The following is a 15,965-nucleotide window of genomic DNA, read 5'->3' as shown; positions in this document are numbered from 1 at the left end:
GAAGTTATGGGTTGCACTGACAAAATATTGTTAGATCTCTACTATGTGCATATGTGCTAGCACAACTGCTCCTTTGTTGCACCTTTGTGCTGTTGCCACAAAGCAAGCCATGCGAGGTGCACCCAGCAGCAGAGTGCTCCTTAAATATTCTTTCCCCTTCCTGACTTCCATGGTGAATGCAGTGGCTCTGCAGTACTCAAAAGAGTACCAACCACCATGGGTCTGAGCTTGCAAGTGGCAAGGTTGCAAATGCTATCGCTGCACAAATACTGGAACACCTAAGTGGCCTGCTAATGGCCTTGAATCGCAAGACATTGCCCAACTAGTTCAAACTGAGAACACACCGGAGTTATTGTAATGCTTTTCATTGCATATATTCCCGCAGAAATACTTAAAAGGGACTTATTATGAAGATATAGTGAGTGCAGTGCTTACTTTCCCCATTCCTTCTCAACACAATGTTTCCTCTCTGATGTGGCAGTGCCGATAGCAATTCCCTGCATATTACTGCTTTCCATCTTTTTTTTAAAAGACACGGTAATCCTCCAAAGTTGGCACAGGTGCCAGAGAGTGACAAAGGCATAGTAACAAGGTGGCTGGGACAAATACCACTTCCTCGTTTGCTTAAGGTGAATGTATCACGGCTGGCATCTTCCGTGTAGTTCAGATTCTCCCACCAGACAACGCCACTCATTCATGTTTGGAAAAAGGGAAAAATCTGCTCTTTGCCATTGCAGCATGCTCCGGTCTGTCCCTGTTGTGCAGTTGCGTCAGGTGATCTGCTGTAGTCAAGAAAACTCACGTGCCCCCCTTCTTTTACACATTGTCGTTTTGTTGCTGCGGGTGGTGGCCGTCTCACCGCTGATACTTTCAACAATGGCTTGGTCGAACCTTTCTCTTGTAAAATGATCAGTGCTGCTGATGGTGGCTATATGCATGGTAAGTGGTTCGTCACTGCCACTTTTGACCTGGCTGTTATGTGAGTGTGGGCCACTGCTTCGTAAATCATCTCGGTAGATGGTCTGCAGACTGCAGTGCTCACTGCCCCGGCAGAACGCAACACCTGTAATAATGAAGGCAGATTGAACTGAAATGGACGCAACCTTGAGTGACATTGATTGTCAACTAGTTTTGTTTCTTCTTCCTAGAGTCTACTTTTTCTTTCTTTTTTTGGCATTCTGCAAAGTACGGGCCCACTAAATGAAGGCTTTAGGCTTGAAATTGTAAATATAGCTGTGTGCCTATAAATAAATAGATCGATAGTTAAATACAGGAAAGGGAAGGAAATTGCTATTGACCACAGTAACTGTCTAACGTGGTCTGCTGACACCTGAACAGCGGTTAGCGGCACAGAGGGGTTTCAAAGAGTAGGTGGAGAGGTTAGTCGAGAGTAAAAAACAACCATTTACAACACAGCGACTAAGTATTCGTTCCTACTTGCATAGGTGATGAACAAGTGGAAACAAATAAAAGTTTCCAATCACAGGCAATTGTTTTGAAATATGAGGCTCCAGTTATGTTCAGTAATTTTTCTCATTCTTCGCTGAGGTGCATATTTATTGGTCTTTCCCATTTAATTTGGAACACTTCAGAAAGCCTTGTTTTTCAGGCGTTCGCTTTGCCCGACGTCTGTAAACCTTGTGATGTAAAGCACCCTTTGTCAGTAATTCACGAAAACCCCGAGGCAGCACCAGGTCTGAAGAGAAGACTGACATCAAAACGTAAGCGTGGCACCTAGGGCATAGGACACAGTGGCTGCCTGATCCTGTCTCTACTGTCACCTCCTCCCCCCATGCCCCCTTTTTTCTCTACTGACTTGCCGTCATGGCCACAAGGGAGACCGGAACGGGTCGATTCTGTGCTCGCGTCTGGCAGCACCCTTGTTTTGTCGCGTGCTGTTCTCGCTGTTTTATGGAAACTGCCAGTTGTGCCACAAGTTGAGACTACCTGAAAAGCGCCGGCCCCTGTGAAGTGCTCTCTCTCCTCCACCCTCCCCAAGCCCGTACCTTTCAAGGTAGTAGTGCGGTACGCTAGAGAGAATTTTTGCTACGGCGTAGATTTTTTTTTTCTTTGCACTTTGTGCTCACCACCGATGAAACCCTTACCGTGCGCATGTGCAGCGGTAATATATAAACACGTGTGGTGGTCAATAAACCTTGTTGGTAGTTTGCGCTCGTCTGTGTCTCATGTGCTCTTTTGTGTCAGTGTATTTGCGCTTCAAACTATTTCCGATGTACAACCAACAGGTCCAAATCGCTACAATTCCTTACCATGACTTTGGCCAGTATGTGCTAATTGAAGTTCAAACTATTCTTTAAGGATGTTACAAAAGAAAAAAAAATGTTCGAACACCTATTGCAGTCCTGGCACCAGAGTGGCTGCAAGCAGTCAAGAAGAGAGAGAGAGGGGGGGAGGCAGATTATGTCAAGCAACGCAACATACATACTTGAAGGGCACACACATATGCACGAAGGCAATACTGACCTTTAGCGAAACACAGTGGGAGGAGTTTTTTTTCAGTTGTGGTAAAATTAAGCCTCTTTGCAGTGCACTGAAGAGCATAATTTGTAAGACCAATGCGAATTGCGTCCCTTGAGGAGCATTGAATAATAGAATGTGTAAGGGCACTTACTAGGTGAAACCTATGTAAAACTTACGTAAGGGCTAAAAATTCAGGTATCGACTGGTGACCTCCGAATGCTAGCTCAGCTTTTGGTAAGAGGCTCTCTGAGAACGCACATGGAAGCGGCTGTTCTTGTGCTACACTTTCTTGACATTTCTTCCTTACAGGGTGACTGCTATTGACAGAGTTACGCAACATTATGTGCAGAAGCTAAGTTTGCGGTTATAGCGCAGAACTCGATGCATGTTTGTACTTTCACAAGAACATTACACATGTGCTTATGAAACTTTTGGAATGCTTCAGTGCCGCACAAGATCCCCCAATATGTTGGTATACTGTGTGCATTATTTTCAGCTGTCCATGCAGTAGCCATGTAAAATAATAATTAAACAAATAAAACAACACACAGAGAACGACGGGAATGGAAAACTGCATTCAGTGCTAAAGCTCCACCGAGACATCATTATGGCTAGTCCCGACAAGAGCAGTTTTTTTATTGCGTTTTTGCTGCTGCTCGAGGTGGTGGATTCTACCGCAGCCACCCAGATGGCTGAATAATGCCGTTTATGCCTTTTTTGTCGTCGTTATTCGATTCTATTTGTCTTTTGACATTGATTAGTATTCGATTCGATGTCAAAAGTTACTATTCACACACCCCTATAATATAGACAGCATAGTACACGTGGGTGAGGGGGCAACACAATACTCTGCCAAACAGATCGCACCTCAGCATGTGGGAAGGCAAGTTTCCAGATGTTGGCGTACATGCTTGGGAACTAGGAGGAGGCGAGGGCAAGCTCTTTATGCACTTCAAGAACGCTTCCACAATCACGTGTGAACAAAAGGGGGCACCCAAGAAATTTTGACTATCTTACTTTAGCTGCAATTCTCCTGGGTACAATGGCACAATAGCCTAACCTGCTGGCTAACTGGCATGCACTCATGATGTACCGTGCACGGCGTTTTCTTTCTTTCCTTTATTTTTATTTTTTTTTCTTCCAGCAGCCACATTTGAATGGGCTCCTGTAGGATTACGATGAAGGCGTAGTGGCAGACACGGGTGCTTGAACGAATGTCGGGTAGGCGCAGCGACTGGACTGAGCCAAACACTCAAATCAGCAGAAAGAATCCATCCACGTTTTGCCCACTTTGTAATTTTCAGTGGCGCCACATTTGATTAATGCTGGAACTGACGTGAAACAGCCAAAGAACACCTGTGAGATTTAATATTTATTGGAAATCCTTTGTTTCAAGCACTGCTTAGTAAAACTTGTGAGTGCTAGTAATCACAGGACACTGTATGGCTTTACTAATGTGCAACACTCATTGTGGATTAGCATGTACATGAAAAAGAATGTCAATTTGCATGGACCTGGCCAGCTGAAAAATGAGCTAAAGTCACTGCTCCCCTCTAGATTCCCTAATGGACATAAGGCAATTTTCTCTTCATAGAATCTGAGAGAAGGGCTTGCTGCTTGATTATTGAAAACTTCAGAGTTTCAGCTTGAATAGTTTTGTCTCTTCTTCGGGAATGTGTGACCAAGTATAGCCATAATTTACCAATTTGAAGTAATAATAATTCATGAACTAATCACCAGAACCAAAACAACTTCATGCACATGATAAGTACACTGTAGCCTAGAATACCACTAAAAATTGTTGTTCTGCATTGGAAAGGAAAAAAAAAAAAACATTAATTCATTATTTTTTAACATTTATTGTTTTGCCCATTTTTATTGGAGCCTACATAATTTCTAATTGCTTTATACACAATATCTCTTCATAGAAACATTGTATGACATTTCATCTAAAGGCACAGCAAACTGCATTTTGTTATGTTGAATAGTTTGGCCATAAACACGGTACCGCTGGGGCTAGTACAGCAAAAACACAGTTTTTTCTCTCCTACTGTTTTGATTGCCGTCATGTAACGCTTCACGCTAGGCGGTGCTGCTAGGGGTCGTTTGAAAGGTCAGAAAATAAGCTTTCTAATGCAGCATGGTTCATATCTGTCCAATGCGCACAGAAAGCACTGTGTGTCCACGAACAATGTCAAAAAGTGGAGCGCGTGCCACCGGAGTGGGACTGCCACTTTAACGATTAGAGTGGTGTGCATGTGTGTGGCAGTTTTTACTTGGCAGTAACCAGGGTATTGAAGAAAAACTGAACCGGAACGTTCAGATTTTTTTCACTTCAGAGAAAAACTGAAAAGAAAAAATAACGGCTTTCGGTTCAGGTTGGCCACCTTTTCTAGAGCTACCGGTCCGAGCATTGTCTGCACTTGTGACTCAAATATGCTACCTCATTTGTAAATACACATCATATTCCCATTATTCAAAAGTAGTAGCACCGTTCGCATGCTTTTCAGCATATTGCATCAGGGGGCAGACTGGGTGTTGACTCGCCATACTGGAATGCATGCAAAGTACCTGAGACAGTGGAGCACATATATACCCGCTGTGGGGTTGGGCTGCTAAGCACGAGGTTGTGGGATCGAATCCCGGCCACAGCTACCGCATTTCGATGGGGGTGAAATGTGAAAGCACCCGTGTAGTTAGATTTAGGTGCACGCTACAGAACCACAGGTAGTAGTAGTAGTAAGCACTTTATTTAGGTCCTGAGAAGCTAGGCAGGGGGGCCTGCTAGCTGTTGGCTAGTCCCATGTCGGAACAGAGAGGCCGTGCCTCTCCGCTCGTTCGTGGGCCCTCTGGACAGCCAGGAGTTGGACGTCTTTTCTGGGATCTGTGATGGCTTTCGTCCAGTCTTCTTTTTGGTTAAAATCCTGTAACACAGGGCACTGCCAGAGCATGTGATTTAATGAGCAAAATTCAGTGCCACAATCTGGGCAGACTGGATCGATGTCGGGGTGAAGCTTGTTCAAAAAGCCCCTAGAGGGGTAGGACCCCGTCTGGAGCATGCGGAGCGTGCTAGATTGTGATCTGTTGAGCTTATGATGGGGGGAGGGAAAACTCTGCCTATCCCTTCTGTAATGTGATGTGATTTCGTGAAAAGTAACTAGAGGATCACTGTGGAAGAGCTCTCCCGAACTCACCCGAGACACCGTCCTGTCGCGTCATATGAAACCTCGCGCACGGTCGTGGGCTATCTCATTGGGGTTCAGGTGACCCGGTAATATGTCTGGTCCCATGTGTGTTCTGAACCAGACTATGTGATAAATAGTGTCTGAGGGGGGTCTGCTGTTGATAATCCTGGCTGCCTGTTTGGCTATCAATCCCGATGCAAACGCTCTAATTGCCGCTCGGGAGTCCGTGTACACTGTAGTGCGTGTTGTGTCAAGTAACGCGAGAGCTACAGCAGCCTGTTCCGCCACGTCGACCAACGAGGTCTTTAGCGAAGCTGCCGAGAGGAGATTTCCCCTGTCATTGACTATAGCTAGGGAAAACTTGTCAGAGCTGGTGTGTCGCGCCGCATCAACAAAGGTCGCCGTTCCGGATAAGTTCTTTAGGAAAGCCCTAGCCCTCGCCAATCTTCTACCTTTATTGTGTTGTGGGTGGACGTTTCTTGGAAAAGGGTCTACAATAAAGGAATTCATTGTTTTATTATCAAGTTGCGTGGGCTCTTCCTGATTAAAACTAGGACGGAGGCCTGCCGCGTCCAACAGTCTTCTGCCTGCTTTGGAGTTTGATAACCTAATAATTTGTGCTGATCTTTGTGCTTCAGTTAACTTCGATGTGGTGTTGTGTACTTCCAACTTCATGAGTTTTTCTGTGCTAGCCGTGATTGGAACGCCGAGCACCTTTTTGACACATTTGCGCATGAGCGTGTCTAATTTATCTTTCTCTGTTTTGCTCCAATTGAGAGCCGTGACTATGTAAATGACATGGCTCATGAGGAAAGCATGGTGAGCCCTAAGGAGTATATCCTCGCCTATGCCGCCTTTCTTGTTGGACACTCTCATAATTAATCTGAGAATGTTCTCCGTTTTTGTGGTGAGATGAGCTACAGACTTTGCGTTGCAGCCCTTCGAGTCTAATAAAAGCCCTAGGATTTTGATAGAGTCTACTCTAGGGATGGTATACCCAGAACCACAGGTGGTCAAAATTTTCCGGAGTCCCCCACTACGGCGTGCATTATCGTCTGGGAGCGCTGAAATAGTGGCGCTATCAGGTGGTTGTTTTTGTATTTCGCGGGCTTTCTTTAAAGGCAATTACAAGAATCTCCATCAATGGTACTTAGTTGTAAACGCTTCAGTCGGCCATTTTTAAATATGATCTACAACTTTCGTATTGACACTTTCTTGGTGAAGCCAATATTTAAAAGTTAGGCAATTAGTTTACCAAGCTCTCTGACATAACCAAGCTCGGACATAACGTGACCACTTCAGAAACTGTGCGCGGATTCCTGGCCAAAAGCATCTGGAATGCGCCGTAATCGATGCCTTTAAGGATGTGCTGAAGTTTATCAGCTTCGGGCATGGCGGCGTTGACACGTTTACAAAGGTCGACGACTTCTTCAATGTAGCTCGCGAAAGTTTCACCAGTCTGTTGTGCACGGGCTTGCAAGCGCTGTTAAGTGCGTAGTTTGCGGACAGCAGGTCGACCAAACACTTGTGAAAGACGTCTTGAAAGTTGACCATGTCGGGATGTCGACTTCGTGGTGATGGAACTAGAGTTGGGCAACGCCAGTAAGATAAAATATGACGTTGGTCAACTTCGCGGCCTCGTCCCACTTGTTATGCATGCTCACCAGTACGACACAAACCAGTTTTCCACATCGGTGCCATCTGTACCGCTGAAGACCTTCGGATCACGTTGCCGCGGAACCCCTGTGCAGATGACAGACTGGGGCGCAGGTGCCGGCGGGTCTGTGTTGTCGGTCATGATGGGCGGAAGTGTTCGGGTTCGAAGTTCCAGGGTGCAAGTGATGGGGGAATTCCAGCAAACTCCACCAATTGAGAAGAGGTTTATTGGCGGTGTCCTTTGAGGACGCCGCCAGTAAGGCAGTTCAGGTAACGGCGAGGCAGCGTGGAGCACCGTCTCCGAAGACACCAGCGACCAGGAGCGCGAGCAGAGCGGGCTGAGCATTGGCTATGCCGCTGGACGGAGGCGCGTCTTCTTCTTCACAATACTTTGCTTCATACAATACTTCATTAAGTTTGCAAAACGAAAAAAAATACCGCAGACTAGAACACGCGATCCTCAACACCACTGAGTTGGTTTGAGCCTCGTAGCACGCTCCGTCATTTATAAAGCATTGGCTACTTTTAGCTGGGACACCCTGTATACTACTAATTTATAACCGATTTAGCCAAAGGGAAATTTCTTTACAGTTGGCCTTTAATACTGCAGAATCACGGCTACACATAATCATCTCTCTGTGTAGTCAAACAGCCTCCGTTGAATTTAGTTTTAGTGTTATTCATTATAGTTTAAGTTCATTGTAAGGATTTCTCAGGTTAATACAAATTTTTTTCTCTTCTAACACTTTTTTTAAACTTATATCTCATGATTGGACAAGGCATTGCCATTTTATTTTATGAAGCCTCTATTAGAAATACCCGCATGAAATAAGCATGCAGAATGCTTCACTGTGTCATTTGTTTGTCCAGCATTTTGATAGTGCCCACACTTGGCAACATTTTGTGTGCACGTTAATGCACTTAGCAACATGGATGTAAGTTTCGGCTAGCACACAATGACAGCTGAATCTTTAACATGGCTTGATCAATCAAACAGCTATCAGAATTGAAGCACACTGATTGGGATTTAGTAACAGTGTTGCAAGTGTGACATGTGGTGTGTTCCCCCACATGGTTCATGCATGCTGGTGATTGCATGAAAACATCTTCATGAAGACTGTCATGTTTTCATCTTTGCTCATTTCTACATTAGCTATTAGGAGAATGTGTTACTGGGAATTGACCACCGATTTGTATCCTATGAACTGTGCAAAGTGCACTGTCACTATGCTGTGTAGGCCTTTAGGTTATATCATTCAGCAGTAGCATGAACATTTCGAATGTGAAAGTGTATTGTATTCTCTGTGTTTAAAGCACATATTTTTCCAAGAACCATCACATTACCGAAACACTTCAGGAACTTGGCACTACTTGGCTTGGCTGACAAAATGTGGTGTCATGGGTAGCTTGTTGCTCTGTGTGTGCTTGTAGAGTGGCTTCTGGAAGAAAACAACTGCTACACTGAGTGTGCGAGAAGAACCTGTTGCAAAATGTTCTTGGGGACATTTTTGATGTTGTGTGCCACTGCCTTTTGAGAAATCTGAAAGACAACTGTGATGTTTCTACTTTCTGTGTCAACGTAACACTTTAGCACCATGCTAGGTAGACCAAAGGGAAGTAATATGGTAATTTTGTGATCTTTCATCTTTCAGGCTTAAAATCGCTGGCCAATCATTCTAAGAGCTCGCACGTTGTTGGCACAACAAGCAATAAGCCCCTGCAAAGATCCAGTGGCCTTGAACAGCAATTGTGTGTGCAACAAATTGAGGAGAGGCAACCTGGTAGGGAGCAGGAGAGATGCAGCACTGGAGAAGCTAGTGTTGTTACACGGCTGAGTGAAAAGCAATCAGCCGGACCACATATGAAGACCTTGACAGATAAGAGCAATGTTCGACATGAGAAGTTGGCACTGGAAGGAGAACCACCCTTGGAGACAGTGCAGAAGGTGGCCATGGATGTGGGCTTCTCACTTCGTCCTGTGCTGGAGCAACAGTCATCTCCCGAGGGAGAACCGCCAGTGCATGAGGAGGGACAACCTGCACCAATCCAGTGTTTATCTCAAAGAAGACAGCAGGAACAACAAGAGCTGGTATCTGTGGTAGAAGTGCTGCCAAAGAGGAAGCAGTGGTTGGCCAGAAAGAGACAGTCACCTCCATCAGCAACTGAGAGAAAGTGTGCACTGCATGGCAATCGCGAGGACCAGCAATTGATGACACCACAGCTGAAGCAGGCAGGCCATGAGAAAGAACAGGTGGGCCATTAGAATTTCCCACTTTTGTGATTTAAAGCGTACCAATGTTTGTATGTATGTGTACATAATTTTGAAGCTATACATTCGACAGAATTTTACCCATTTGGCTAGGACACTTAAGAATTTAGGAGCCAAAAAGCCAAAAAGTTGATTTATTAAACCCGATCTTTCGGAGCCGACTCAGTGCCTTCCTCGCAGGGTTAACGATAGATGGTGGCAGGGTGCAGCTTTTAAAAGTCCTTCATAATAGGAAGAGGTAGGCGGACACAAAGTTTTGCTGGGGATGGTAACCTTTCCTTGCGTCCTTGACTGATGGGGAAGACGAAGACGAAGGGGGCCAAAGAGAGCCATGTGGACCAGGTTGCGGTGGTGTCAGCGCTGGCGACAGGGGGCTATTGTGTTGTGGTGTCTTCTCCTATTCATCGCAATGCGCACGCCATGGACACATGCAGTGGGAAGGTTGTGTGTCGTATTCGGTACATGCCATGGCTCTAGAAATGGCCTTTTTTCGGGGATTTGTCTCTTTCTGTAGGATTTTCTTTTCATAGAACGCAATTTTGTGGTTGGCACCGTCTGAATATTTGGTGATGGCACTGCCTACTCGAGAGAAGGTCCTGACATAGTTCTTGCGTTGCCTGATTCTTTCATGTAGGGTTTTCGTTTCTTCAGTGTAAGTAGCTGGACAGTCAGTGCAAATGATCTTCTGGCATATGCCATAGGTAGCGAGTAAGCCTCGAAGTGACGGATAAACTTATCACATTGTCTGGGTAAAAAAATCTTTTATATTGAGACTCATTTAGCATTGCCTTGTGTAAATTAGCTATGCAGTTGTTCATAATCTTGTTTACAAATAGAAATAGTTATTTGCCATGGTTATATTTTAAGTTGCCTGTCTTTCAAGCTGTCTTGGCTGCATAACTGGATCATGTGTTGCTATGCATTCTTCATGGGACAGCCACGAGACAGCCAGAAGCGTCTGTTTGAAGGGCAGGATCACGCACCCACGAGCAAGAAGCCCCGGCTCAGCAAGCGCCAGCTGCGTGAGCTCTTCTCATCCAGCTCAGAAGAGGACGAAGCTTCGGCAGCAGAGGAAAGTGCATACACCACATTTCTTTCCAGTGCTGAGCACACAGCCTTGAGCAGAGCAGCATCTGGCAAACTGCTCGCCTCAAAGGCAGCGCACACAGCAATGTCCAAGTTGTCGTGGCTCGCAATGCAACCTGAGGTGCGGCCAGGAGTGGTGGCCTCCTTTGTGCGCAACGTGAAACGCGATGCACTCGTGTACGCTGCTCTCCTCTACCTAGGCCGTTGCAAGGCCAACCCGGTGGCAGCATATTGCCGTGGCGAGCAGGCACCGCCGCTAATCACCAAGCTTGAAGCACTGCTGCTTGAGGCATTGGCGCTCAAGCCAGATGGGTTCGCTGCACTATTGTCTTCCTTGCGGGCACGATTGTGGAGCCCACGGAAGCCAACACGGATGTTGGCACAGGCATCGTATGTGCGTCTACTGTGTGCAGTGTGCAGCCAGCTCAAAGAACACAAGGTGGCTCGTGTTGCAGCCTGGGACCTGATGTGCTCTGACCATGCTCCTTTTTTGGTGGCGTCAGCTGTGGGTGCCTGGCCTGGTCTACTTTCTGCATTGCCCCCTGGTGAGTTACTCAGTGTCAAACTAACCACCCATCTAGCAAAACTTGCATGCTTAGTTTTAAGACTAGCAAGATTTTTCCATGAAAACTGTTGCAGGATTTTTCATATAATCTAGGTTCATGAAGTGGCCATATTGAACAAGGCAGTAGTGCTACGGCAAGGGTGGCTCTGCTTGTGAAAGAGAGATAGAGGCCCTTTAATGAATCTTGCTGAGGTTTGTCTGGGAGCATGCCTAGCATGCTACTTCAGATGAAAAATGCACAGTGCCTGATGGATACACAACTAAGGTATCTTCAGTGTCTCTGAGGAAACTTAACAGGTGCCTTTGTTGTGCGAGATGCACAGGCAGCGTTAATCCATAGGCCAAGGACGCATCTTAGCTTAACGTATAACGCCAAGTTAAAAACAAAATTTTTTTCAAAGCAGTAAAGTTTTTGTTTCTTGCCTAAATAGATGTGATTCATTGAAGAAAATTTTGCAGTAAACATTATGTTCCTGTGCTGTCTCATTGAAAACATATGGCTGAACTTGTAACCCCACCCAGTGTCTGCGACAGTGAAACTGAAGGTACCGGTTTAAATTGTTTAATATTTTCTTCCTTTTTAAAGCTAATATTAAATTCAAACAAGTAACAAAGGCTCAAAAGCATTTACAACTTGCTTCCTTCTTTGACGAATGTAAGCTTTCACATGGGAAATGCACTTCATTTGAAACATGTTGTCTACACTCTTTATGCTTTTCGCACACTAAATGAACAACAAATAGCCTTTTTTTGTTTTGTTTATACACATTGTTGTTTTCTCATTTATACTAGTTGCTACAGATGGTGAAGTTCGGAGTGCAAGGTGATGGTTGGCTGTACCGTCGGCTGTAAAGTTACTGTATATGCTCCCCTTGGGGAGCAGAGTTGCCCATCTGATTGAAGCTCACGCCCCTATTCGACAAACCTGGTCACATGCGCAAAAATCATCCTTTTAAGGGAAAGGCAACTTCACGGCTGTGCTGGCACCATAGAGTTCCTATGGCCTGCACTGCTGCCCGCTGTGCCACCGTCGTTGCGAGCCTCTGTGCACTGTCCCCCGCTGCGCCACCTGGCCTTCGCGGAATGAAGGAGCAAGCACACTCACCAGCTGAGCCACGCCGTATCCTGCATTCAAGAGTACTGGCTTTTCTGCTTAACACAATTGCGTCGGCGGGCAAAATGGTGGACCTATGCGCAACTCTGCTTCCGTAGGGAGCACATGCAGTAACTCTAGTCGGCTGCTGCTCACAGTGCGGCCGCGCGTGTGCTGTATCTTGAAAGCTGTCTGCAATGTGAGCGAAGTGCGTGCCTGCGCGCGCTTCATCTTCAAAGCGATTTGCGATGGGGACGAAGTGCATGTGCCGAGTGCCGGTAGGCTTCATATGCGTTGTGCTTTCGACGTTTAGTTCGCATTGAAGCGAGATAAGAGACAGCTCGAAGATCAATTTGCCTGTTGCTGCTGGCGCACTTTATCACTCCGCCATTTTCATAGCGAGTTTCCGCTGTCATCGAGCGAGATGTGTTCCATCTTTACCTGTGCACACGTGAAACCATGCTTGTCTAGTTAGTTAGTAAGCGAATGTTTACAACTTTATTCGGCCCATTAAACTGCAATGAAAGCTCGTTAATTCAACCCCCGTTAATTTGGAAAATGGGTTTATTCTACCTGCACGTGAGGTCCCTACAATTCAATTATATACAGGAGTTTATGGAGCAGAACTCTCGTTAATTCGACAAAATTTTAGCGCGCGTCTGTTAATTCGACCTAGCGTCGCAGCCTGCGAGCTCGCCCTGTTGATGCGAAGAGAGCACAAAAAAAAAAAAAAACACTGCCAAGAGCAACGCTACTGTACAGCTGAAAAAAAAATGCTACATAGGCCAACTGCATGGTCATCGGCATCATCCGAAACGGGTAGATGTATAGGCTAGGTGGCACAAGCTGCCGTCCGTACAAAGGGTTAAGCCACTAACCATCCATTCATCTGGAAAGCGAGGTTGGTGGCGACTGCAGCGGTCGAAACCTATGTCCTTTGTTGCCTTTGTTGCCTTTGTGCAGTCGTGTTGCAGATGTCCTTATTTTCAGCAAGTCTCATTTTGGCGTGTATCGTCGTTTTTGCGTGTTCCTTGCGTGCTTCGCCAGGCGTGTTTACTGTGCAGCTTTTGAGTGCGTAATGCGCAGTGCTTGTGTGCCTCGCATGGCGTTCTGCTGCGATGGCGACACCAGCAAAGCGGCCGAAGTACAAAGCAAAGGACTTAGCCATGAAAGTAGAAATACTGAAAGCGCTCAAGAACGGTGTTTCACGCCACGACGTGATGGAAAAATATGGCATGAAGAGAACATCTGACAGCTATTAGAGGTATTGTCGCCGCTCAAATTTGCCCGAAAAAACAGACGAAGATTACAAACTTCTTGGCAAATAAAGGTACGTCATGCTAGGGAAAATTTCACGTTTTTGTTGTTCGTTAGATATTTCGACAATCGGATAATTCGACAATTTTTCGTGATCCCACCAGTGTAGAACTTTTACTGTTCTATCCTTGCTTCGTATAGCTCTCTACTAATTTGCTATTGCATCGATGCTTTGCTTTTCGGGCGAAGCTGCAACATTTTAATGTGCAAGTCCAGGGGGGGAAGTAGCTTGAATGGTACCGAGGAGGGGTGAGAGGAGTCGAAGAAAGGGTAGAAACAATGCAGTCACGAAACGAGTGCATAACAGTCTTGCCACTCTTGCAGTTCCCATACAGGGGGAGAGGGAAAATATGATGTGAGAAGGCAAGGAAACGCTACTATTATAGACACAACAGCAGTTGTGGACAAACTAAAGGTATTGTACGGTATGTTTCTGCTCTTTCTGAAAAATAACCATCGTGCAAATTTGTCAAGCACACAACCGACACTGAGCATGCAGATGCAAAGCTGCATTAAAGCACCATAGGGTCTAGGCAGTGCTTAAAATCGGGGGGGGGGGGGGGGGGGGCAGGGGCAGGCAGGTGGTCTTATTACCAGAAGTGCTTTGTGCAATCCAATTCGAACTCTCCAATTCTGCAATTCATGGTTTAATCGCGATTATTCGGTTGATGTGGCATGAGCAAAAGCAGGAAAACAGGTATTGTTGTACTGCTGCATGCATTTCGCCGGTGCACTGCACACCACCCGATGTTCGACTGATTCTTGATACACCATACTATTTTATGAGCCACCTGAATGTGAAGCTACCTGCTCGTGAATTAGTGAAGGTTCACCTTGCTTTCTTTAATTTACAAGTTATTTTTCATTCATTTGGTTGTGCAGTATGAGCCTGGTGTTATTTATTATTTATTTCAAAAGTACTGCCAACCTGTGATGAACAGGAGTGGTTACTGACATGAGGACCATTACATTGAGTAGAAGGTGCAAAGCTTGAGCAAAATGATATAGCACTGAATTGAAGAAAATAGGAACAGCGTGTCATTTGCGAAAACGTATCATTTCGTGCTAACAATGTGAAACCATTCCAAAAAAAAAAAAGAAAATGCAAACTGCTCTTAGGGCTAAGTTGACGAACATTAAAAGAGACGGAAAACCAGAAGAATATATCTATACGACGCATGGCAAATGGTTTCACAACATACATCCTATCATACAAACATAATGAAATGGAGTGTGTAAAATGCTTAGCAGTGGCAGACGCATCAGAAAACACATGCGTGCTATCACATGGAAGGGCGCATGCATTTTTTCATACCAAAGACGCATGCATTTTGTCCAATTTTGTAGGTAAGTAGGTGTTGAAGCCATGAAATATATTGTTGTAGTGCCTGAGGTTGTCAATAAAGCAAGGCAACTAATGTTTTGTCTTGCAGCTAGACTTGTTTACTTTTAGCTAACATATCTTTAATCCTTTACTTCCCGAGTTATTTTTGAAAGAAACATTTCCAAAATGCCCATTTCTTTAAGTGCTTGATTGAATCCGCACGTTAAATAAATGCCTGATGTGTACTCAGAATAATATGTTTATTTGCAGACCACATACAAAAATTTAATTTTAGATAAGGTTGGCTTCACTAGAAATGCCTGAAGTTGACTTTGACAGCGCCAATAAAGTGAAGAAAATGTGAGCGTCCCAAACACAAACATCTGTGGCTTCAAAGGTTCGAACGAAACTGACTGTCATGTAGAATCACATTTAGTCATGTAAAACACAGGGAATGCGGGAGATGGTGATTCAAGACGATGAGTAACACAAGAACAAGGTGAGAGCAGGAGCCAACGTTTCGACAAGTGGGCTTGTCTTCTATATGCTGCCTTGAAGAAGACAAGTCCACTTGTTGAAACGTTGGCTCCTGCTCTCACCTTGTTCTCGTGTTACTCATTTAGTCATGTAGGAAGGCCCTAGTGCTGCACACACGAAATATAACTTTAATAATTTAGAACAGTGTTCATACACGAAGTGCCTCCCAGACTTAAAAAGATTGGACAGCATGCAGGTGTTCTTGTGCTGTTTTCCACTCCACACAAGTTGGCTGTACTAGCGAAAAGGAGCAGTCCCATCAGAAAACAGAAAGAAGGGTGCAGGATCAAGCACCATAACTGCTACGAGGCTTGTGAGAGCGAGGTGGTTTACAGGATCCTTTTAAAGCCTTGTGGTGCCTGCTACATCAGTAAAAAAAAGACAGTTTTTTGGCATACATTGTAATAGTTGTGGCTGTACCCCAGTGTTTGAACACACCACGGTAATTTATA

At 45.2% G+C, this 15,965-nt stretch overlaps 1 protein-coding gene across 4 annotated transcripts in view; it reads left to right on the top strand.

Annotated features, from left to right (window-relative positions):
- LOC119443155 (mediator of DNA damage checkpoint protein 1-like) overlaps nucleotides 1-15,965 on the top strand; it is a 100,612-nt gene that overhangs the window by 52,032 nt on the left and 32,615 nt on the right. For all 4 annotated transcript variants that reach the window (XM_049662610.1, XM_037708318.2, XM_049662611.1 and 1 more), the window contains 2 exons: nucleotides 8,975-9,573; nucleotides 10,529-11,222. In XM_049662610.1, coding sequence (XP_049518567.1) covers nucleotides 8,975-9,573; nucleotides 10,529-11,222 — 1,293 coding nt within the window. The remainder of the gene's footprint in view (nucleotides 1-8,974; nucleotides 9,574-10,528; nucleotides 11,223-15,965) is intronic.

This window comes from Dermacentor silvarum, chromosome 2 (genome assembly GCF_013339745.2).
Source record: "Dermacentor silvarum isolate Dsil-2018 chromosome 2, BIME_Dsil_1.4, whole genome shotgun sequence".
Lineage (NCBI taxonomy): Eukaryota > Metazoa > Arthropoda > Arachnida > Ixodida > Ixodidae > Dermacentor > Dermacentor silvarum.
The sequence above is the reverse complement of the archived record's forward strand: the minus strand, read 5'-3'. Positions and strand labels throughout refer to the sequence as shown.